The sequence below is a fragment of the Carlito syrichta genome, unplaced genomic scaffold (genome assembly GCF_000164805.1).
Source record: "Carlito syrichta isolate Samal-C Ts95f unplaced genomic scaffold, Tarsius_syrichta-2.0.1 Scaffold305870, whole genome shotgun sequence".
NCBI classification, from domain to species: domain Eukaryota; kingdom Metazoa; phylum Chordata; class Mammalia; order Primates; family Tarsiidae; genus Carlito; species Carlito syrichta.
Genome location: NW_007249966.1, coordinates 408,960 through 432,411, shown reverse-complemented (window position 1 = coordinate 432,411; position 23,452 = coordinate 408,960). Strand labels below are relative to the sequence as shown.

Below are 23,452 nucleotides of genomic sequence, written 5' to 3'. Positions count from 1 at the left end.
ACCCTTGACCTGCTAGGCTCTGGCGATCCTTCTGCCTCAGCCTTCCAAGTAGCTGGAACTACAGGCGCGCGCTACCACGCCCGGCTCATTTTTGATTTATTGTAGAGATGAAGTCTCACCAAGTTGCCCAGGCGGGTCTCGAACCCGCGGGCTCAGGCAATCCACTCACCTCAGCCTCCCAAAGGCGCGGGATTACAGGCTGAGCCACCGAGCCCGGCTCTCAGCTTCTTATTCTTATCATCATCCCTCCGCCTGCTCTAAACCTGGTTCCACACCAGGGTGAGGGAGGAGGCTGACTTGAATTTAGGGGAGGCAGATGTTAGGTAGTTATGGGCCCTGTTGTATTCTGGAAATTAAAATAGGAAGAAAGCCAATCCCAAACCATATGACTAAAAGGTAGAAGTGTTCCAATATTTTCTGTGGTGTCACGATGAGACAATCATTTTGTGAGGGGACGAAAATGAAAGGGGAGGAAGGGATTAAATTACATCGAAGAAGCATCTTTGCGTCCTTGCTACTCTGCCTTATGGGGAGTGCAAATGCATTATGTGTATATGCACATGTGTGTATACACACACACACATACACACACACACACACACAAACTTCCTGTCCTCCAGAATTCCTAATGAGGAAGACAGGCACACTCACAGATACCTGAAAAGGCACATAACTCTCCCTGAAACAACCCCAGAAGAACCTGTGCAGAAACCCAGCAGATAGGAGAGGAATTACAAATATTCAAAAGGTGCCCAGGCAGTATAAAGGAAAAGTAGGAACCTTTAAGATGCCAATAGTGGCTCTGAGTTGACTTATTTAGAGTTGAAAGCCAAAACCTTTCTAGCTTAACTTTTAGGGAGAATGTTGACTGGCTTGACATAGCTCCAGAAAAATGAAAAATTTACGATAAAAAGAGAACACAAAACACATCGAAAATGAGTGATATTCTTTTTAAAGTCATCTCTAAGTTTGGTTTCAGTGAATTATAAACTCCAGCACAAGACATGGTCTCTGTTTGCCCTGACATGAGCCAAAAAAAGTCCCAGACCCCACCTGAGTCTCTCAGCCTTTCCGTTACTTTCTGCCCCCACATTACCGGCATTGTGTCCTACACTTGGTAAAGTTTCTGAAAAGTAGGCACCATGCCAGATACCAGGGACACAAAACCACACCTCTGTCTTTAGAAGTTTTCAGTACAATGGAAGTGATACAAATATAAATCCATAACAAACAAAATGAGATAAATATGGAAGTGTTACAGAGAACAGAGGCCAATCCAACTATAACATCTACACTTTCCCCGTATGCCCATGCAGTATAATGTACTGGCCAAGAGCAGAGACTCACAAGACTTCTTCAGTTCCAATCCCAGCTCTGCCACCTACTAGAGCTGAGTGATTCTGGGCAGCTCCCTAATCTCTCTCTACCGCAGTTCTCCCTCTGAAAGAAAGGAAGAATAAGAGTTCTTTTGGGATTATGGTGGAGATTAAAATAGTTTATATATACAATGTACTTCATACCATGCCTTGCATACTAAACATTTTCATGAGTACAACCTGAGTCCAGAAGAGATAGGAGAAAAACATAATTATCTTTTCCCCATTTCTCCTGTCTCCAGCCAAAAGAAACATTATGAAAACGAACTTTTCTCTCAAAACTTTCTTTGCCAACAAATGAAATTAACCTTGAGCTTCCATCTCCCAAGTGACAGCTGGCCTGAGATTTTTCCACTGCTAAATGTGGTTTCCTATTCACAAAGTTTCCTTAAAGTCTCAATTAGATCTGTGTTCCCTGCTAGAAACCTCATGGTCCCGATAACAGAAGGAAAGGGACATCACTCTGGATAGCTTTGATGGGAACCACTGGTTGCTTGCATGGACAAAACAGCCCTACTACCCACAGATAAGTAGCTGCTTTCAGGACAAGCAAAGCTCAATGACCTGCTCTAATGTCACCTTCAAAATCCTCCCTGAAAATGTGTTTGGCCATGCAGGATAGCCTAAGTATTCAACAGCCCTGCTAGGGATACTCCACCTCTGAGTTCAGAATTCACAGCCTGTCTTGTTTGGTGTTCCAGGGCAAACAGTTGTTTTCCTATACCTGACAATAAGAAAAATTAAGTTTCCTCAGTGCACTAGTGAATCATCACACTAACTGCTCTAATATTGACACTGAGATCCAAGGCGCACTACCTGTTCAATAATTCATCAGATTTTTTTTTTTTTAAGTCAGAGTTTCACTCTGTTGACCAGCCTTAAGTGCACAATCACAGCTTCTACAGGCTAGACCTCCAGGACTCAAGCAATCCTTCCGCCTCAGGATTCCAAGTAGCTGGAACTACAGGTATGCAACATTATGCCCAGCTAGTTTTATTTTATTTATTGTAGAGACAAGGTCTTGCTATGTTGCTCAGGCTGGTGTCAAACCCATATGCTCAAGCAATCTTCTGGCCTCCACCTCCCAAAGTGCTGAGATTACAGGCGTAAGACACTGCACCTGGCTCATCAGATTTTTTAAAAGAAACCTTGGGTAAAATAACTGCATGTGTTAAAATTAAAACAAACATGGCCATTAAAATTAATGTTTATAACATTATATCAAAAAGCTAGAAGTAACAATGCTTAAACAGAGAAAAACCAAATTTCCCACGAAACTACCTCTTTACCAAAAGCATCCCCTTTATTCTCATCCCTCTACACTGAAATCTGTTAATTAGGTTGGCAGCAAAGCCTAGCAAATGTTGATGACTGTTCACAATGCTATTGTGTTTGGCTTTGAAAACAAGTCATGATTAGGAAATCAACATGGGAAGCATACTTTAAACATCCAAAAGCGGTTTCTCTGCCTAGCAACTGGCAAGAACTTGGTATGTTTTCTCTGCTTCTATGTCATGTTGCTCTGGTCACCGGAAAAACGTGGTCGCTACGAAAGGAAAGGGGAAAAAAGTAAGCACTGAAGCACAGCTCCAAGCCCAAGTGGGGGCCCATGCGATTGGATGGGTGCCTGGGCCGGCTCATGAGCCAAGGAAAGGAGAAGCGGCGAGGGCCCCTCCCCCACTGTCCCTGGTTTCCTCCTCACCCCACATGGCAGCTAGGGACCTTCAGTTATTTCCTCTTCTGGGAAAGCTGGGAATTGGCTGTTTTTATGAAATGAACATGACCCAGAAAAGCATTCAGCATGATCAGCTTGTGCATTCGAAAGAGTCCTCAGCTGTACTTCCCATCATAAAGTGAGTGTTTGAGCTCCTGTTTATTAAAGCACAGCTTGAACCAGGGGACATGCAGGCTTCCAGCCTACCAGTAACAGATCTTTGGCACTGAATCACCACAAATCCTGGCTTGCATTTCTACATAGGAAGTCAGATAAATACATTTCTTATAAACTACCAGAAGTAGTTAAATAAATGAACAACTCACAGTAATTATTTTAATCAGGCATAACCAAACTGTACACAATGTAAGTATGTATATATGTATGTGCAGCTGCATGGCATAGTGATAAAGTACTCTAGATTTGAGTCCTAAAACTTGAAATTCAACCACCACTGTCACCTATAAGTTATAAAGTGCTTTACTGTTCAGTTCAAAAAACACAGTCCAATAATTATTTACTGAATACTATATGCCAGGAACTGAGCTAGCCTCTAGCTTCTAGGAAATCACTGAGGAGTAAATCATAAAACTTTGTTCTCATGAGTTTATGAACCAGTGGGGGACACTGACATGTATATAAATACCTGCATTAAAATGTGTTGCACATCCATTTATTCTCGAGGTTCAGAGTAGAACAGAAGATGGAATATCCAGTTTTTTTCTGAGGGTGGAAAGGGTGATATGGAAAGGCTTTCCTAAGAAGCTGATACCTTAGAAAGTGTCTAAAGAATGGATAAACAGCATTCACACTGATGGGGGGAGGAGGCATGAGAGCACTCAATAAAGTGACAACAGCAGGAACAAAGGCATGAAGATGCAAATTTCCAGAGCATTTAAATTGACAGGTGCCTATAGTGCCAGGCACTGCCTTGTGCTCTTTGCAAGTATTAATTCACTATTCACAATTCTATGATGTAAGCACTAATATTAGCCTCATCTTTTAGATGTGAAAATTGAAGGAGGTTGAAATTAGGAACCTCTTCTTTGATCACATAGCTTTGATCCAGGACACTTGAATCCAGAGCTCACGTCCCTAATTACTGCTAAAGAGGCACTCAGTAAATAGCTAATAGATCACCAAAGAGGGAGTCGGCAAATGAAAAACTAAACTTGTAATTCTGTGGCAAAAATTTCAGGGAGTCTGGCAAAAGGGAGAAGACAGGAAGAGGATGCTGCCTGACATTTGGTAGAGGAGGGATGATGGAGGGCCCTCATGGGCAGCTTAACTGCCTGGAACTTATCCTGTGGCTGTTCTAGGTGAGTGAACATGGTCATCTAACTGTATAGAAAGTTCACTATCAAGGCAAAGGGAGGAATGCACCTGAGTCAAGAATGGAGGCAAGAGCCTCAACTAGGAGGCTTACTCAGGTATCTTAGAGTACAAACTTAGTGAAAGGAAGGATGGAGAGATGACAGAAATTACAAAGTGCTTGTCCATTCAAACATCACTAAGGCAGCATGACAGGGCAATGCAGGGAGGAATCTGCATTCACGTGCATCTGTGGATCTGGGTCAGTTAGAGGGAGCATTTAATCTCTTTTCATGAAAGCTCTCTGGGGCGGGGCCAGAGTAAAACAGTTAATTTCTTTCACCACTGAATCACAATCATCAGTACCCAGATACCAAACAAAGATTCAGAATCTGTTTTCATTAAAAGTAATATTTATATTTGAGGAACTACACAGACTTATAATTTTAGGAATTAGCATACTGTTAAAAAAAAAATCACCATTATGGCCTATGGTAAAGTAATTGTTCTGCAAATGTCTTTTTTTTTTGTCTTTTTTTTCTTCCAAATGCCTTTTAATACTGAGTACCTGCATACCAAAATCAAGGAATTCCAGGAAATACCACAAAAAGGATGCTAAAAAGCCATGTCAAAACTGAGCTCTAAGTCTGTTGGAAAGGGTAAGTCAATTACACAAGTAAATATAATGTAAGGCAGGAAATAACGACTATCATAGACAAGTAAGAACATTCCATGTGGGTTTAAAGGAAAATGCAAGCCCATTCCATTTTGAGGGTTTAAAAAGTTTTATAAAGTAGGTAGTATTTTAGCTTGGCTTTAAGAGGTTGTGCATATGAAGAAGGAAAACAAAGGCAAAATATTGTAAGCTGCTCTTATGCATAAAAATGTAAGTCTATGCAAGTCATCATCAATTCTCTCCAGGCTCTCTATCAAATTCCCAAATGAAACACTTTTTAAAAATGCCCTGTAAAGAATAAAGATTCTAATATCTGTCAATATTTATTTTGTTAATGGTCATATTCCCTTCCATCCATTGCTACCTGAGAGGGAATCCAGATGTTATAGTGCAAACAGCATGGGCTTTGGAACCATAATCAAAATTAAAATATGATAGCAATAGCAAGCTTTTATTAATTGTCTACTACCTATGTGGCCGACATTATTATTATCCATACTTACAGATGGGAAAATTTGGGCAAAAAGATTATTTAACTTTCCCAAGGTCACAGAGCTAGTGAATGTTGCAGCTAGACTCATTATTTAACCTCTATTTGTTCACTGGTAAAAGAAGGAGTGGATTAAAACAATCTTACCATCCAAGTTTGTTGTGATAATTAAACCAGATAGCATGCATAGAATGACCAGTTGAGTATCAGGCACTAACAGGCACTCAATCCCTAGTTGCTGTGATTCTTATGGAAACCTCTCAATTTAGCAACCAAGTCACTTTTCACAGTAAAATCTCCAGTAAAACATTTCAGCACATAACTCTACTTCATGCTCAGTGCTTACTGGCTTCAGGCTCCTAAGTGCATCCAACTGAGGCCATCTGCCTAATACACATCTTAAGGATGTCAAAAGTGTCTGTATTTTATACTCGCGGGCATTTTCCAGTGATGCTGAAGGTCAACTATGTAAAATTCCCACAGCTCACAGCATCCCTGACAAGGTGGCACAACCCTTAGTTGAAACACTCCTGGTCACAGAGAATTCATCATCTTAGAAGTATTTATTCCAGTGTTGCTTAGTTTCCAGCTCATGAGGAAAAACATTAGAAAGACAATCTAATCACAGAACTAAACCTACCTTCCTGGACTTCTATCTAGTCCAGACAATTCTTGCTCTCAGTGACTGTCAAGTCTCCCTTCCTCAATCAGAGGATAAATAACCTCAGTTTTATTATCTGTTTTACCTACAGTACTGTTCTCAGACCTTCTACTACCCAGGTTTCTTTCCCTTGGCCATTGTTTCTCTATAATTGTCTCTTCTAAAAGATGGCATCAGAACAAAATAAAATGTCTTGATGGAGGGTAGAGAGGTGCTATCACCTTCCTTTATTCAAGTCTTTCTGGTAAGACAGCTCTTCTTAATTAGTCTTATAATACTGTTCCCTTTATGATAGGTGTTTGTTTAAAAAACTTAATATATTTTTCCCACTAACTGTGAACTGTAGAATGTTGTATTCATGCCTTTAAACTTTACTTTCTTATCTTTAGGCCATTATGCTTTCCTATGAAAAATTAATTGTGTTGCTTGATCCTATTATGCACCACATTAGCAGCTATTCCACCCAATTGTCCCCTACAATTACACCCAGATTGCTGAGTAGAGGCAAAAGATGAAGAAAGCCACACACAGTGCTCTGCAGAAATCTACTGGAGGTTTCCCTGAGAATCCTACTCTCATTTAATCTGCAGCATCTCTCCTTTAGGAGTGACTAAATGATCTACTTTTCATTCTGAAGAGCACACTGGATTCTCCCCTCCCCCATTTTTCCTATTCTTTGAGTTTGTTTTGGGAACACCCAGCTCTATTCTTTTGGGGTTCAAAAGTTCTATCCATTCTTCAACTCCTGCCAGTTCCACAGAGGGTTACCAGTTCCCAGGTAATATTCCAATATTCCAAGTTAAAAAGAGGAGGAGAACCCCTTGGGGGAGGCTGGGCTCTTCCTTTCTGGCAGTAAAAATGGTAACCTGCTTCATCCCAACTCTTCTCTCCTCGTTATCCCAGTGAACCCTAAGTTCTAAGCAAATGGAACTTACCATTGTGCACTGAACAGGCCAACTCATTCTCAGCTCTGTGCCTTTGTATCACGCTACTCTCTTGCATAGCAAACCTTTCTTTCCACTTCATTGCTCAAATTCCGAAACTTCAAGTCTCATTTCAAATTTTATCTTCTCTGTTAAACTTCCTGCTTTGCTCCTACATCTATAGAATTAGAATTAATTAATGTTTTAAGTATCTGTCTACAAACTCATATCTGGTATTCCCAGTAGACTATGATCTCCTCCTGGAAAGAATCATGCCTATGGAACTTGAAGAATCCAGAGTAGTATTTGTCCCACAATAAATATTTGTTGAATAAATAAATGAATGGGAAGATATGAGACATCATAGTATTAAAAAAATGACTAGCAATTAAAGTAGCAAGGATAAACCAAGATAGAAAGTGTACGGCATTTGCTTGTAAATATATATATTGTAAATTTGGTAGTTGAAAAGATTCTTTAATCTTTTTATATATCCTGATATTTCAGAGTTAACAACTACAAACTATAAAACCATATGACATTAATTTTAATCTCCATGTCATTTATTCTTGTCCAAGAGTTACACTTTACCAAAAAAGAAAAAGAAAGTCTGACATTTTAGAGTCAAACTTTTCCATATGGTATTGACATTGAAGTAAGTGTGCTGGGTTTGAAAATCATCAGACCTGGTTTATTTGGAACAGTTTTATCATTGCAATTTTTAAAGTAAATAGTCTAAATGTTACACTAAAGAAGCAAAGAAAAAATTTCTCAGGTTAATTCGCTGTGAAGAAAAAAATATAATTTTATTACCCATTAATTTACCTCATAGTAAATGATATGATGTAGCTCTAAAGATGTTACTCAACAAAATAGATAATATGTGCTCCGAGATGCTGTTCAATTATACACACCAATATAATTTATTAGTTCTATCCCAAGTAATTCACTGAAGCTTAAAATCCTTAAGTATGATAATAGTATACAGAAACTACAGTTGTTAGTGTCCTTTCTTTGATCATTTTAAGAAACAAAGAGATTTTCTTTCTCACGCTATTTGCAAAACAGAAAACAATAGCTCTGAGCAGATGAAATATTTTCCAATAAGCTGTGGTTAATTCAACAAGAATGTCTAATTGAAAGGACATTTCCTTTTTTTTGGTACTTAAATGCTGGAGTGTATAGTCTACGATTAATTTAGAACATTTTTAGGGAGCCAAACATATGTGCTTTGAAACTTTTAAATGATCAATCAACACATTTCTTGAATAGCTAAGCTATGAACTCTGTTTGCTAGACATGATGAGAAGAAAATATATACAAAGCCTAGCCATTATACTCCAGACTGGCTTAGAGGCTACTTCAGAGATAAAGCTAGTAAGTTCAAAGTAATCATAAAACAATTCAAAAACCACCAAACATAAAAGTGTGCATATGTTTACTAAAAGACATTTATAAGAATATTAATGCAGGACTATTTACAATAGTCAGTAACTGGAACCACCCAAATATCCATCAATAGTAGAAGGGATAAATTATAGTATGGTCATATAATGGGATACTATATAGCAATAATAATTTGCTAACCACAGATACACTCAATAATATATATAAATCTCACAAACACAGTAGTAAGTGAAGAAAGCACATCATGGATGTCTGTTTACAGAAAATTCAAAAACCAGACAAAACTAATCTATTGTGCTGGAAGAGAAGGTGGTTGTTGCCATTGGAGAATGGCTTCTGAGGCACTGGCAATATTCTGTTCCTTGATCTGGGTGTTGGTTACACAGGTGTCTAGGCATGATAATAAAAGAAAAAAAAAAAAACTCAGTTTCTCCTACTATACTTTCACAACAAGGAATGCTTCTGTAAACACATCAAGCAAGTCATCAGTTCTGTGGCAGACACCAACTGGGTGTCCTCTACTTCAATTAAATTCTGACACTATCTACCTGAAGGCAGTGTCAGATCCCAAAGGTTCAGGGCTCCATCCCACAAGACTGTCCCCAACTTCAGATGCCCAAGTTGTAACTTGTGCTTCTGACCAACCAGTTATAATTTGAGTTCCCACCACTCTTCCTTGTATTCAATTAATTTGAATTGAGGAGTCAAGGAAACACTTGCTTTTGCTCACCAGTTTATTATAAAAGATATTACAAATGATACAGATGAACAATCAGGAAGCAGAGATACACAGAGCAAGGCTTGTGGGAGAGGACATGAAGCTATCACGCCCTCCCTGGATGTGCCACCCTCCAGGAAACTCTACATGTTCAGCAATTCAGAAACTCCTCAAACTCAGTCCTTTGGGGATTTTATGGAAACATCATTGCATAGACATAATTGATTAAATCATTGGCATTGGTGATCAGCTTAACCTTCAGTTCCTTTCCCCTCCCCAGAGGTTGGGGGTGAGGATCTAATCACACCTTGGTCTTGTAAACCACCAGCCCTCATCCTACTAGTGGCTCCCAGCCACTTATCTTATTAGCATTCAAAAGCCACTCTTATCACTCCAAAGACACCAATGTTTTTAGGAGCTGTTGTCTCCTAAAGTCATCCATCCATTAGAAAAACTAGTTACTTAGCAGTGCTGGAAGATTTAAGAAGAGGGAAGATAGCCGGGCTTGGTGGTTCAGCCTGTAATCCTGCGCCTTTGGGAGGCTGAGGTGAGTGGATTGCCTGAGCCTGTGGGGTCGAGACCCGCCTGGGCAGCGAGACCTCATCTTTAAAATAAATAAAAAAGTCAGCCGGGCACGGTAGCGCATGCCTGTAGTTCCGGCTACTTGGAAGGCTGAGGCGGAAGGATCGCCGGAGCCCAGCAGATCGAGGCTGCGGTGGCGGGGAGCGGCCACTGCACTCCAGTCTGGGTGACAGAGTGAGACTCCAACTCAAAAAAAAAAACAAAAAAAAAAAGAAGAGGGAAGATAAAGGAAGCAACTAGTTCCAAGATTTCCAGAGAGGCCTAACCTGAGAAGTGGTAAGAGAAACACACAGCAAGGACAGATTCAGGAGCTAATTCTGGGTTACAGCAGAGATTGGATGTGAAGACAAAAACTGCATGTTTCTACTTGTTTTTTTACAACTAATTTAATATCCAATTGTTTACCTCCTTACATGTAGAAGATAGTAAAACTGGAAGAGACCAGAGCAATAAATGGACTTGAAACACAATTATTTTAAAAATGATATCACTATTGCATCTCTAGGTTAAGGGAACTATCATAACTATTCACTGCAGTAAAAGTTAAGTAACTTATTCTTCGTATTAGCTTTGTGCAATCAGCTCCAAATAATTCTCAGAATTTGCAAGATAAATAGCAGGAAAATTTTCTCACCCTAATACTTGGCCAACCAGATTATTTTAATATACCAAAAACAATAAAAATGTCAACTCCCTTTCATCCATCCTTTTGTTATCCCTTATATGGGAAAATTAGCTCTAGAAATTTTTTTTGAAACTAGCATATTTCTACATAGGATCTTAGCTAATTGAGTTCATGCCATGTTATAAAATAGAATACCTATTTAAATATATCTTCAGAACATGAAGAATGCTTGTAAAGTTTCACTTTTAAAATAAATTTTATGCCAGGCTCGGTGGCTTAACCAGTAATCCCGCGCCTTTGGGAGGCTGAGATGAGTGGATTGCCTGAGCCTGCGGGTTCGAGACCCGCCTGGGCAGGCGAGACCTCATCTCTACAATAAATCAAAAAATCAGCCGGGCATGGTAGCGCACGCCTGTAATTCCGGCTACTTGGAAGGCTGAGGCGGAAGGATCGCCGGAGCCCAGTAGGTCGAGGCTGCGGTGGCCGGGAGCGGCCACTGCACTCCAGTCTGGGCGACAGAGTGAGACTCCAACTCAAAAATAAAAAAATAAATTAAATAAAATAAACTTTATGAGAATGTTTTTTAAAACTTTATGGATTTTCTTTTCTTTTTTATTGCTTTTTCAATCTAGCAATGATGCTATTTCTTCTAAATCAAGATACTGGAAGAATTATCTTATCATCTTAAGTCCAGAGTAGTGTCACTGAAGATTCACTGAGAAAGGAGTTTTCAAACATGAGGTTCCTATAATTTAAATTATCTTAAGAAAGCTGTTTATTGGAGCACATCAAACCAATTTTTAGTAATAATTCACTTCTCCAATTTTTTATCTATTCTAAGTACAGAAAGATAAATGTAAATACATTTTTATAATTCAGAAAATTTTTTTGGTTACTTATAGTATATTTACTCTAATACTTCAGTCGGCAAGATACTTAACACCTACTATGCAACACATGTATGCTTGATTCTACTTCTTAAAAATCAAGAAAAATGTGAATTAAGTTTTACAATAAGCAAAAGCACCTTGGAAGTTAGAACAAATGAATTTGTACTGACATCAATTCCTAGATTCTACTTTTACACTTTACATTTAACTCATTGTATCTATGTGTTCTGAGGCTCTTACTAATTAATAAAACTGTTCCCAGCTGTAAAATGTCTGACCGGTTTTATTATCAGGCAAATATATGACAATGTTTTATAAACTGCAATGTGCCACACAAAAAAATTATTATAAAAACCACATAAAGCCAGTCACGGTGGCTCACACCTGTAATCCCAGCATTTCAGGAAGTGGAGGCAAGAGAATTGCCTGAGCACAAGAGTTCGAGACCAACCTAGGTAATTTGATGAGACTCCATCTCTACAATAAATCAAAAAATTAGCCAGGTGTGATGGCCACACACCTATAGTTCCAGCTACTTGTAAGACTGAGGCAGAAGTATCACCTGAGCCCAGCAGGTTGAGGCTGAGGTCGCCATGAGCATGCCACTGCACTCCAGCCTGGGCAACAGAGTATAAGATTCAGATGCAAAAAAAAAACAAAACATACACAGTAATCCAAGATCAATAATACTCAAGTGCTAACTGCAGAAACAGTTTCTTGTATTTCAACTCTCCCTTAGCATTCCTATGCTTATGTTCACAAATAATATGTATTACCAGCAATAAAACCTATAGGAGGTGACAAGAGGGCAAGTAAGTATACTATGGAGTAGATTAGTAATGGCTGTCATCGGTGATATGTGAACTGGATCTTGAATATGGATATTCAAGCAGAGGGAAAAGTTATCCTAGCAGAAAGAAGAGCATAAGTAGAGGCAGGAAGACAGGCCTGCAAGAGGTCTGATGGATTACTTGAGAACCAAACTAACACTCCAGGAGGGATTCTTTAGGGGTAACTACAGTAAGTTCAGACAGCTATGGTAAGGACCTTTTCCTAAAGACTCTAGAATGTCAAGTTGAGAAATTAGAATATTTAAGCAGCAAGGAGATCAGGTCTATCATAAAATAAAATAAAATAATGAAAATATTATTTTAGGAAGATTAATCTGGCACATTTGTGGGATGGATATCATTCTGCCCATTCATTCATTGTCTTATCTCCCCTGGAAAAAAGGAGATTAGTTCACAGAATAAACAGTGGAGACCTAGCGAAAGAGGTATACCTAGAGACATTTTGAGGGGGAGTCATTAGGGTATTGAGACTGGCTAGATAGGGAATGAAAGATAAGAAGACAAAGATGACACCGTGCCACCCAGTTCAGGAAGACCAGAGAAGACCAACTATAGAAATGGGCGAGGGAAAAGGGAGGTTGTGTGTCTTCTAAGGGGAAAATGATGAGCTCAATTTTGCATGTGTTGAATCTGAGGCAAAAGTGAGACATAAGGTACAATGTCCTTTATGCAGAAGACATGACCTTGGGACTCAAGATCTTAACTGGAGTGATATGACTGAATTTTATTCATGTAAAGATAATTGTAGAGGCCATGATGACTTGCTAAACTTACTGGGGGGGAAAAAAGCTATGTAAAAAGAGAATGAGAGGCTAAGAAATGAGAGTTGAAAGAAAGGAGTAACTGTAGAGCTTCGACAATGACCCAAAGAGAGGCCATGCAAGGAGGGAATTTCAAAAAAGTAACATTAATGAGCATTGCCAGGGAAGCAAAGGGAGCTTAAAACTGGGACAGAGTTAAGAGTCAGGGTTAAAAGATGGTCATGGGAAAACTTCAGGCATCTTTCTTCTAAGGAGAAGAGTCAGAAAGCCAGGTTGGGAAACAGTTGAAAGAAGGCAAGAAAGCAGTACATTCAGAGGAAATACAACAATGTGGTCAAGGAGTCTGAAAGCTTTGAGAGAAAATTTACATAGCAGTTTAAAAAGGCAATGAGATTCAGAAGAGATTTTACTCACACTTCTCAGCACAAGCACCCAACGGCAAAAACAGAAAGAAATTAAAGTTACACTCTGGTTCCTTATTCATAATAGGAGTAAATAGTTCTGTGGAGATCACCAATGGACTTTATTACAGAAATTACTGCAACCAGAAATCAAGGGCTATTACTCTTTCAGCCAAAAGTAAAGACATCTGAGACTCTCACAGCAGTGAACTTAAATTATACCTTAACGCATAATGGCTAAGATTGAAAAAAAAAAACAAAAACCCATTAAGGACATCGCATCAAACAAGTGGCTTTACAGAAATCAGTTTCTTGCATTTCAAATCTCCCATGGCATGCATATGCTTATGTTCACAAATTGGCACTTAAAAAATAACTCTCCATATTGCACCACAACAAAGAACTTTGGAAAATGTATCAGTCCTCTGTGGGAATCCCCAAAGACTTTAAAATGTTAATTTCTATAGCATCCTAATTTCCCAAAGTAGCATACTTCCTTTCCCACATCAAGAATACTTCCCACTAATCACTGTTGTCTTACTATCTTGCTCAGACACATGGGAAATGATTTGTTGACTGCTTTCTACCTAAGTTAAATACAAACTTTAACTACATCTTTTCCACTACCAGTAATTATTATTACTACTGAAAAGTTATCGGGTAACTACTGAATTTGACATCTCCTCATAAATGAGGTCTCCTACCTCATTTCAGGTCTCTTTAGCTTCTTCAATGTTTAGTTACTTCTTAGATTTATAAGTTAAGTTTATCAGTGCATTTCTTCTCATCATTCATTCTAGTATCAATATCTACGTTTTAGGAGCATATTGGAAAACATTATCTCAGTTCTTGATTAATATGTATATTAATGCCATTTTTTTTTTTATTTCCCTATATTTCCCAACTCTCCCTACACTTTAGAATCCCCTGGGGAGCTTTTTAAAAATAGTGATTCTTGACTTCTCAGCCCCTGTCTCCTACCCTAGGATTCTAATTAAGTTGGTCTGGTGTGAGGCCCAGGCATCATCATATTCCCTACCAATTTCGTCCTTCTGACATTTGTTGGTCTTAATGTGTTGATCTCACTCCAGTCTCACCTATGCACAACAGAGTCATTCCTATCCTCTATCACTAAAAGACTGCCTCCAAATACTATTCCTGAATCAAGGCTCAATTCTGTTAGCTACCCACTGTTAACTAACCTAGTTTTAAACTACTTCCAGTATCCAAGGCCATCCACCATCTGACCCCAGGCTACCTTGGTCACCCCGTATACACTCTATGCCCCCCCCTACACTACTCCCCTACACCAACTCCACAATCAGACACTTTTAATCACAGTTCCAGAAAAGCACCACCATGGAATAAGCTCATCTTTCCAACAATTCCCATCAGAAGTATAATTTTGCTCCAAAGTCACACACAGGCTTTCACTCTTCGTTACTGGAGTGGAAGATTAAAGAAACTCTGTTTGCGTGAGGTAAATTAGTACAACAACAAAAATGGCAAAATAGCTTCAGATAGTGCAGGCCCTCTTGTGTCAGCTGGTGGATGAAGGGAGCCCCATACCCTCAGCTTCTGTCCTGACCCTTGTGGCTCCTAACATGCACTCTGAGTATCCTCCTGTACAACATCAGTTGTAGCAATTGCCGAAGAGGAGAATAATTTTCTCCCGATTTATTCATATTTCTTGCTCTGCAGTTGAATGAGGATTACCTCTTGATCAAGAAAACACGAGTGTGTAGTTACCAGTGTGAGAACTCCAACTCCAAGAATTTTTGGTGTATTTTCCCAAACTGGCAGCCCAGCAGAATCTCTGTAGGAGGTTGGTGAGGCTGAGAATTGCAAAGTAAAATATTAGCCTTTATTTGTAAATTGGTTCCATCAGAGACATAGAACCATAAAACTAGATTAGGAGCATTGTTATTTTTTGCCAGGATAATTAATACCACATTGCTGAAAGGCCAATGATTGTTACAATATTTCCTCATATGAATAGAAATAACTCTCATTTGAGGTTTTGGAGTTTTGGGGTTTTGGGTTTTTATTTGTTTTATTTGTTTTTTGGTGTGGGGGTGGAGGTTGGATAACTAAACTGTATCTGAACTTTACTGTGCAGGCTATAACTCCTACAAACAGATTTAGATTGGTTTAGATTAAAGGTTTAAGATTAACCTCACTCTCAAGAACTGTTACTCAAATATACACCATCAGGTTAATACACAAAACCACTTGGCACTTTGGTTTCCCAAAGTGGAAACAGCTGATTTCTCTCTTACTATTTGTCCATACCTCCAGAATCTCCAAGAAAATAATAACAAGAGCATAAGCGATCACGGGGGAAAAAATATTTAAGGTACCATGTAGTAAAACAACTTGAGCTATAGAAATTTTAATTTCTCTAGGGCATTAAGACCGGAATCAGGCTCAGATGATGGACAAAAGATGTTCTACCTCTGTTATTTTTGTTTGGAGCAGACCGCCTCACCTGTGCACACTTGGGAACGTACATGAGCTGAAGGGAGAGCCTTCTAGTGTTTACACAGTGATAGCAAAAAGAATCCCATGACCAAAATAAAGAGCAACCTTCAAACAAGTTGTTGGGAAGGCTTTCAAGCTTTTCCTAATGGGACCCTTTCCAGATGAGACCAGACTTTGGGAAGGTCCCGATGGCTGGTAAGAGTTCTTCTAAATTATACAATGATCATAAAACATTAACAAACCTTCCTAGGTAGAAAATGGGTTAGGGGGAGTAACTACAAACCGACTGGCTCAAATGATAATTCTAATCGTCCAAGGAAATAAGTTTAAAAGCATTCAAAATCTAGCTCTCTTGGGTTATAGTTATTGGTCCTAATTATTATTATGACAGCATCCATCCCTGATAAATTATCACAAGCCTAAAGTCCTTACCCTAAACTCCCTGATCAGCCCAGGAATCTCCTCTGCCAGAGGCTCCTGCATGTAATAGACACAGGGGGCTGACCAGACTCGAGTGCCTGCAGAGGCTGAGTAACAAGAGCTACATTTTTCTAAAAGAGGGCAGAGATCCTCCAAAGTTTCTTCTTTGGCTCTCACAGTAACAGACCACAGAGATCTCAGCTGGGTTAACCCTGGACCCCAGTTCCTGTCATGACCCTCTGCCATGTTCAGACATTGTCTTACACCAAACTCTAAATACAGCCTAGAGCTAGTGCAGTGGCACATGCCTGTAATCCCAGTGCTTTGGGAAGTGGAGGCAGGAGGATCACTTGAAGCCAGGAGTTCGAGAGCAGCGTGAGGAACATAGTGAGCCCCTCCCCACCATCTCAACAAAATAAAAATAAATAATAAATAAATGCCGCCTAGCTTCCCAAGATGACCCCCACCAAATGTACTGTGATCTTGATTAATGAGCACCAGGGCCTTCAGGTCAGACTTTGGCATGGTGACCCCAGCCACACTGGAGACTGATGACCCAGATAAGTGTTGAGACACTGAGCAGAGTGAGACAGAAAATCTCAAGGCCTCCAAGTAAGAGCTATTGATGGATTGACAATTCTGTTACAAAGTTCGAGGGAGTGTTATCTGTCTGATTTCCCTCCTTGGCACCGTATCTTGCATTATTTCATTAGGCAAGTCTTGCCTTTAAAGCTCACCCATATATACTCAGCATTCTTGTGGTTAGTTAGATACAATGTCTGTTAGAGTGAAGACTGATTTTGTCCCTGTTTGTTGTTGTTGTGTTGTTTTGTTTTTGTTAGAGTCACGCTACAGTCAAAACCAGTTCCACTGATAAAGAATAGATAAGAAAACCTGGATTTTCCTTACTTTGAAACAATCATGCAGACAAGTCACAAAGAGCACAAAAGAGAAACGAATGGAAAAGATTTCAACTTTATGTGGTAATTGTGTTTGCACTTCCTTTTAACTTGTACGATGTATTAGCTACAGAAAGTTCTCATTAAAGAGAAATGGGAAGAGGAAAGTACATAACCTTATCAAAAAATACAGACAGCGAAATCCCTTCCCTTCAGTTATACTTTTTAAAAGCCCAATATAAGTATAATTATTCACCAATTTCCATTCTGAAGTTGGTAATGACGGCAGTAATAAATCTATTTTCCTTCCTTTTTGCTACGAATTCAGTAAACTGAAGAACACTAGCTCCAGAAAAGGGTGCTTAAAACATGTCATCTATAAAATTAACCCTGAAAAAAATATCAGCACCAGAAGCCAGGCTCCCAGACTTTAATAACAATTAGGCAAGAAATGAGGCCTCAGGACGCTAAAGAGAAAGGGAATATTTTCCACAGTCCTTAAGTGACCTTTCCTCTCCCGATAGACTCTGGCAGAGGCTCCCAGTGGCACTTTATAGGCCACAAAGGGGCTGCATCTAGTTGTCCCCAGGCCTCAAGGCAGTGGCTTCTATAGGGTCATCAGAGAGACAATACCACAGCAAGGAAGTGAGGAGGGTTTGCAAGGTACTCTTTCTGTTTCTTGTTCCCTCTCAAGGAAAGGCCTTAAATAAGAAAAATGTATGAGCACACTTCAAACCTTAGCTTTTAAGTCACGGCTGGGATTATCTAAGGCAATGAACATAAAACTGCCCTTCAATCCTGCTTCACATTCAAGACCTCCAACTCCCACCCTTGCCTTGTTTGCTCAATGTTTCAGTCCCCTGGCTGCTAAAGGACACTCCATTTTTCAGCAGAAGCTTTTCAGCTAGTGGTGCTCTCGCTGCCTGGCATGCAGGGTTCCCACCCATGATGAATCTGAACGCTGGCTGCAGTTCACAGAGCTGCTAGGGCATGACACCTTACTGACAAAACACTACAAAATAAGCTCCTCAACGGAATAAACATGAGGTAGCGTATTTTTAGTTTGTACCTCCAATACTATGTCTATTACATTAAAGTCAATGCACTAAAAAATGACAGCTAAAGAATTACACTAGATAGAGCCTTCAGTCTTAGCATCACCATGCTTTTCCGATTTGGTCTATTTATCAGTTAGCAATGTTCCTCGGAGTTTAATCTCATCTCTGAATTATAACTACACTGAAGAGTTAAACTTAAGGGACTTCCTGTAGCTATTACCTGTTAACATCAATAGTGAAAAATAAGAGTTATTTTCAAACATGTGTAGAGATTTACAGAAAGAAGGATGACAGAAAAAAGTGAACGCCTATCCCTTCATCCTATATAAAACGTCAAAACACACACACACACACACACACACACACACACACACACACACTTCTATTCCTCTTCTCTGCTTCATTTATTCTCCTGGGCACTTTGACTAAGCTGTCATATATTTTATTCATTTATTTTATATCTCCTGGATTAGAGTTGGAGCTCCACGAAAGCAGAGATTTTTAATTCTTGTTAATGGTATATTCTCTGAACCTAGAACAGTGATTGGCACACAGTAGATGCTCAATAAATATGCCTCAGGACATTAAGAATAAAAATTTCTAAGCCTTATGGTTTGGAAAGCAATCACTGGAGAGAATAAATCATAATGCTTAGCGTATTAGAGGCATTATTTAGGTTGGCCTCACCCATAAATTGCACATTGCTGAAAATTAGGTTTTTCACTTAATAAAGCTGGTTTTGAACATAAAATTTAAAAATCACTCTGATTACATTTCATTTTGTGTTCATTCTTTTTTAGAGACAGGGGTCATACCATGTTACCCAGCTAGATTCAAACTCCTGGGCTAAAGCAATCCTCCTGTCCCAGACTTCTGAATAGCTGGGACTACATGGACTTGATTGAATTTTGTGCTAATCCTTTTTTAAAAGATTTTTTAGTTCTGTATATTTGAAATAACAAATAAAAATTACTGTAAATTTCACTTAACATATTAACTACTAAGGAAAATTATAACTATTATAGAGGAGCTGGAAATTTGAATTCTCACAGGCTGGAAAGAAATAATGTATAGGGGGATGTATAGTACATTGTAGTAAAACTATAGGCAATTTATTTTCCTTAAACCTAATTAATTAGCAGACATTTTCTTTTTGAAAGATCTATTTAAATATCCTGACTGATGACCTAGATTTCTCATTAATGTTTGCTTATATTTTTATAATGCCACTAAAGATGAATCGAACCCAAATCCTCAGTAGAAATGTGTATTTTAAAATTAAGGATCCATTCAAGTATTGACTAAGCTCTCAAATTTTCTGACAGCCAAGCTTATCATGTTCCTCATAATTAAGGCAACCTTAAATACAAACTTTTAAAAGTCTGAAAGAATACTTGCTACCCTCAAAAAATTTCACCATACAGAGAAGATCCAATTTATATGTGAAAATTACTAGCTCACTGAAAAATATACAGGAGAAACACCAACTTCTCATATTTTAATTGGAAGTTATGCTCTTCTATCAATAACATGACTCCCTTTGGACCCTAAGATTATATGATTGGGCTAACTGCCCTTGATAGAAACTGAGGAAAATACCCTTATCTTTCTTTACAATGTGGCCCACTCACCAAACTTCATTCTATGACTATCAGATGCCCCATACTCTCTGTCATCTATCCTAACAGAATAGTCTTGGGAATAATGATCGTTTTAACAATGGATTCATTTCATTCATGTTTATATTACATGAATGTTTTCTACCAAAGCAATCTATAGACTAACCGTTGAATGTAAAAGTACACACATTTTGGAAAGTATACATATATACACACATATACATATAGAATAATTACATATATATGCTAATTATATATATACTAATTTTATAGAGTTGCCTCAAATATCTTGTGACTTAATCTTACATAGAATAAATACATAAGCTACTTTAGACTCAAAACCAAGTGTTCAGACCTGTTAATACTGTAAATACACAGAGATACAAAATGATCCAAGAGGAATTAAACTGAAAATAGTCATGATGTATATTAACTGATATATCAATGGGAGAACTAAGGTTGTCTATTTTTAAAAGGTTCATGTGTTTCCTTATTTCTGTAAGGAAAACTCCTGACTTCTGGGTAATCTTTGGCTCCTGAGTGCTCGCCTGGCTCTGACACTGTCTTGGATTGACCATAAGCTTCTGTTGCTCTCTTGCTCTTGATGGTTTGCCTGAAATGAACTACTGTTCCTTCCTGACTTCTAGTTTCTGTGTACTTCCGGAGTCAACAAGTTCTGTGTCCTGGATCCAACATCTGCCTTGGTTTTCCTAGTCTTGATTAATCACACCATTCCCACAATACAAAAAATGCGCAATCTAGTTCATCAGCAGAATGTCTTAGAAAAGCTGCACAATGGATCTTCTCAAAATCCCCTCTCTCCCACTTAGGAAGTGACCCAAGTGTCCTCAGGTATAAGTTACAATGGTCCAAGTTTCAAAGGTATTGTAAATTGTCAGGGATATACAAATACACAGTGCCTAACACATAAACAAAAACAGGATTTTCATATTATCCTGTAACATTTTTTCTGGAAACTTCAAAAAAAGTAACAATTATGTAAAGTCTCTAAAATCCCCAAAGCCAAAGGAGGAAAAAAGAAACAACAACCACCTTTAGGGAGTTCTGGAGGTCCTATAAACATATGGGAAAAAAGAGATAAGTATTAAATGGATTTCTATGAGGGCAAAAATATATTATTTTAGGGGGAAATAATCCAAATACAATAAGCTTAAATACAATAGGTTTAAATGCAATAGGTAAAGGAATCCAAGAATTAATATAACTATCTAAGGACAAGAGACTAAAGTATCAATGGATTTCAAATGTGGCAAAGACTACTCTTTGCCCCTCAATACTTATTCTCCACGTCTTTATATTACTGTCTAAGTTTCAGTTGGGCACTTGGCTGTCCAATCAGTCAGTGTATTTCCTCGTCTCAGAGCTGGGTTGACCATGTTAGAAAGATCTAGCCATTGGGAAGAAAGTGAAAGTGATGTGTGTAATTATGGGGTCAAGTCCCTGGTCTCCCACATTCCACCTCCTCTCCACCCCAAGCAGAAATGTGAAAGGGGTACTGGTAAGTCAGCTTCAATGCACAGATAAGAACAACGCCTTACTATACTTTTCTGCCCATTAAAACTACCTGGAGAAACTTCATAAAATACCGATGCCTGGCTCTCACCCCCACAGACTCTAATTTATGAGTAATTGACCCTTGGGGATGGTGGAGCAATAAGATAAAAGAAATGGGGGGTTCTCTGAATGACCTTATGCAGTTGAGCTGTCTACTCTCCTGAAACACCATTGGGCAATATTAAACCAAACAATTGAATAACCAGCATTCCAAGAAAGGATGCAAAAAAAGGCTGTGTTGATAACATATGACTTTCCAATTCATAAACAATCCTTCTGCATTGTTTAAACTATTGTTATTTGGCTTCAGTGAAAGCAGCTGAACAAATATCTTTACAAATATATAAAATAAACACAAAAATTCTGGCCTTCAGGAAAAAGGAATATATAAGTACAGGTAAAAAAAAATACAGTTCTGTTTCTAAAGAAAAGAAACTAAAGAATACCTACAGCAGGAAAGAAAGCACTGTTTCAGGATAAACAGGAAAATCATGACTGAACTGAAGAATATTTGCTAGAGAAAAACTAAAGATAAACTAAAAATATTAAGAGTTTTCAGTTTGATAAGACAAAGGAAGAAAAATGCATTAACTGGTCAATTCGTTAAGGATTTGCCTAAGTCAATGAGAACTTGGTATCAAAATGTGATGATTTTAGGACAGAGTTAAATAAATATATTATCTTACAGGTCCATTTTTGATAGTGTTTAAGTTAGACTTCTTTCATAAAGAACTGGTCTTCTATTTTGTTACTCCATAACCCTGAACATTTCATGGTCTAAAATGGCTACCCCATTGCCTGCTATCACATCCTCATATCAGTCAGGAGGAAAAGGAAAAATTATAAAGAAAGTACATACTCCTATACCATAAGGGCACACCTTAGAAGTTACCTAAGCCACTTCTGCTCATGTCCACTACCAGAATCTATACATATTCCCATACTTATCTTCAAGGAGGTTGCAAAACGTAGTCTTAAGTTGGAACTGAAAGTTTTATCACTATAGGAGAAAGAACAATGGGTACTAGGGGCAATTAGAAGTCTCTGCCAAAGGCTTCACTATAAAGAGGTACAAGAAAAATTGAGATAAAGTTGTATCTAGAATTTTCAAAATATATTTTGCAAAAATACAAAATATATAAATACAAATATATTTCTATTAAAATTATACAAAGTCAAACATCACATAGATATAGAATGTAGAAAATGAAAGCCATCTTCATCCACATTATTTTTCCAGAGGAAACATAAAGTTTAAAGTAAACTTTAAATATATGGGTGTGGAACTAACATTTAGGTCAATTAACAGACTATAATAATGACTTTCCATAGATCCTTACCTTAATGCACGATAGAAATAAAGCTTTAGCTGAATGTCTTCGCCACTATTCAAAGCAAACATGTAACCAAAAACTATTTGTACCCTCAAAGCTATTGAAATAAAGAAAAATTTTAAAAAATTAAAAGAAGAAAAAAGCTTTGGAGTGAGCAATGTTATTTCTGGAATCCTAGGATCTCATTCTTTGGGGCAATAGTCTCAAATAAGAAAGGACTGGAACTCCAAGGGAGCATGAAAACAAGGCCAAGTTGAGGTATTACGGCATCAAGGGAAAACATCAACATTTCTTGCACAATCTCTGAAAATGTGTCACCATCTATAAAGCCTCTCCTACTGGCAAAAAGACAACTTAGATAATTAAAATAGCAAAAGTGGCAAGGCAAAGTCAAACATAGATATCAACCCGTATTTGACTCTTTCAGAGAAACAAAGTTTTAATATGAATAAAGACGTTCATCCATCCATATTCTATATTTCCATGTTTTTGCTATAAAACCAGAGGATATTTTTATATCAGTATTCTAAATTTAACCAGCTGGAGTCATTTTTTAAGTATTATACAATTTAACCTTTTCAAATGAAAGGCCTGCCTTTTAATGGAAAATATGCATTTCGTGTTAATGACAGAACACAATGTCCTTGGCTTAGATATTCGACAGCAAAACAGTCCTTTTT

General features: G+C 38.2%; 1 protein-coding gene across 1 annotated transcript in view; it reads right to left on the bottom strand.

The window, feature by feature from the left end:
- The window catches only part of PREX2 (phosphatidylinositol-3,4,5-trisphosphate dependent Rac exchange factor 2), a 264,759-nt gene extending 248,226 nt beyond the window's left edge, over positions 1-16,533 (bottom strand). The window contains exon 1 of the mRNA XM_008062862.1: positions 16,300-16,533. Within this exon, the coding sequence (XP_008061053.1) occupies positions 16,300-16,533 (234 nt within the window). The remainder of the gene's footprint in view (positions 1-16,299) is intronic.
- Positions 16,534-23,452: the final 6,919 nt, after the last annotated feature.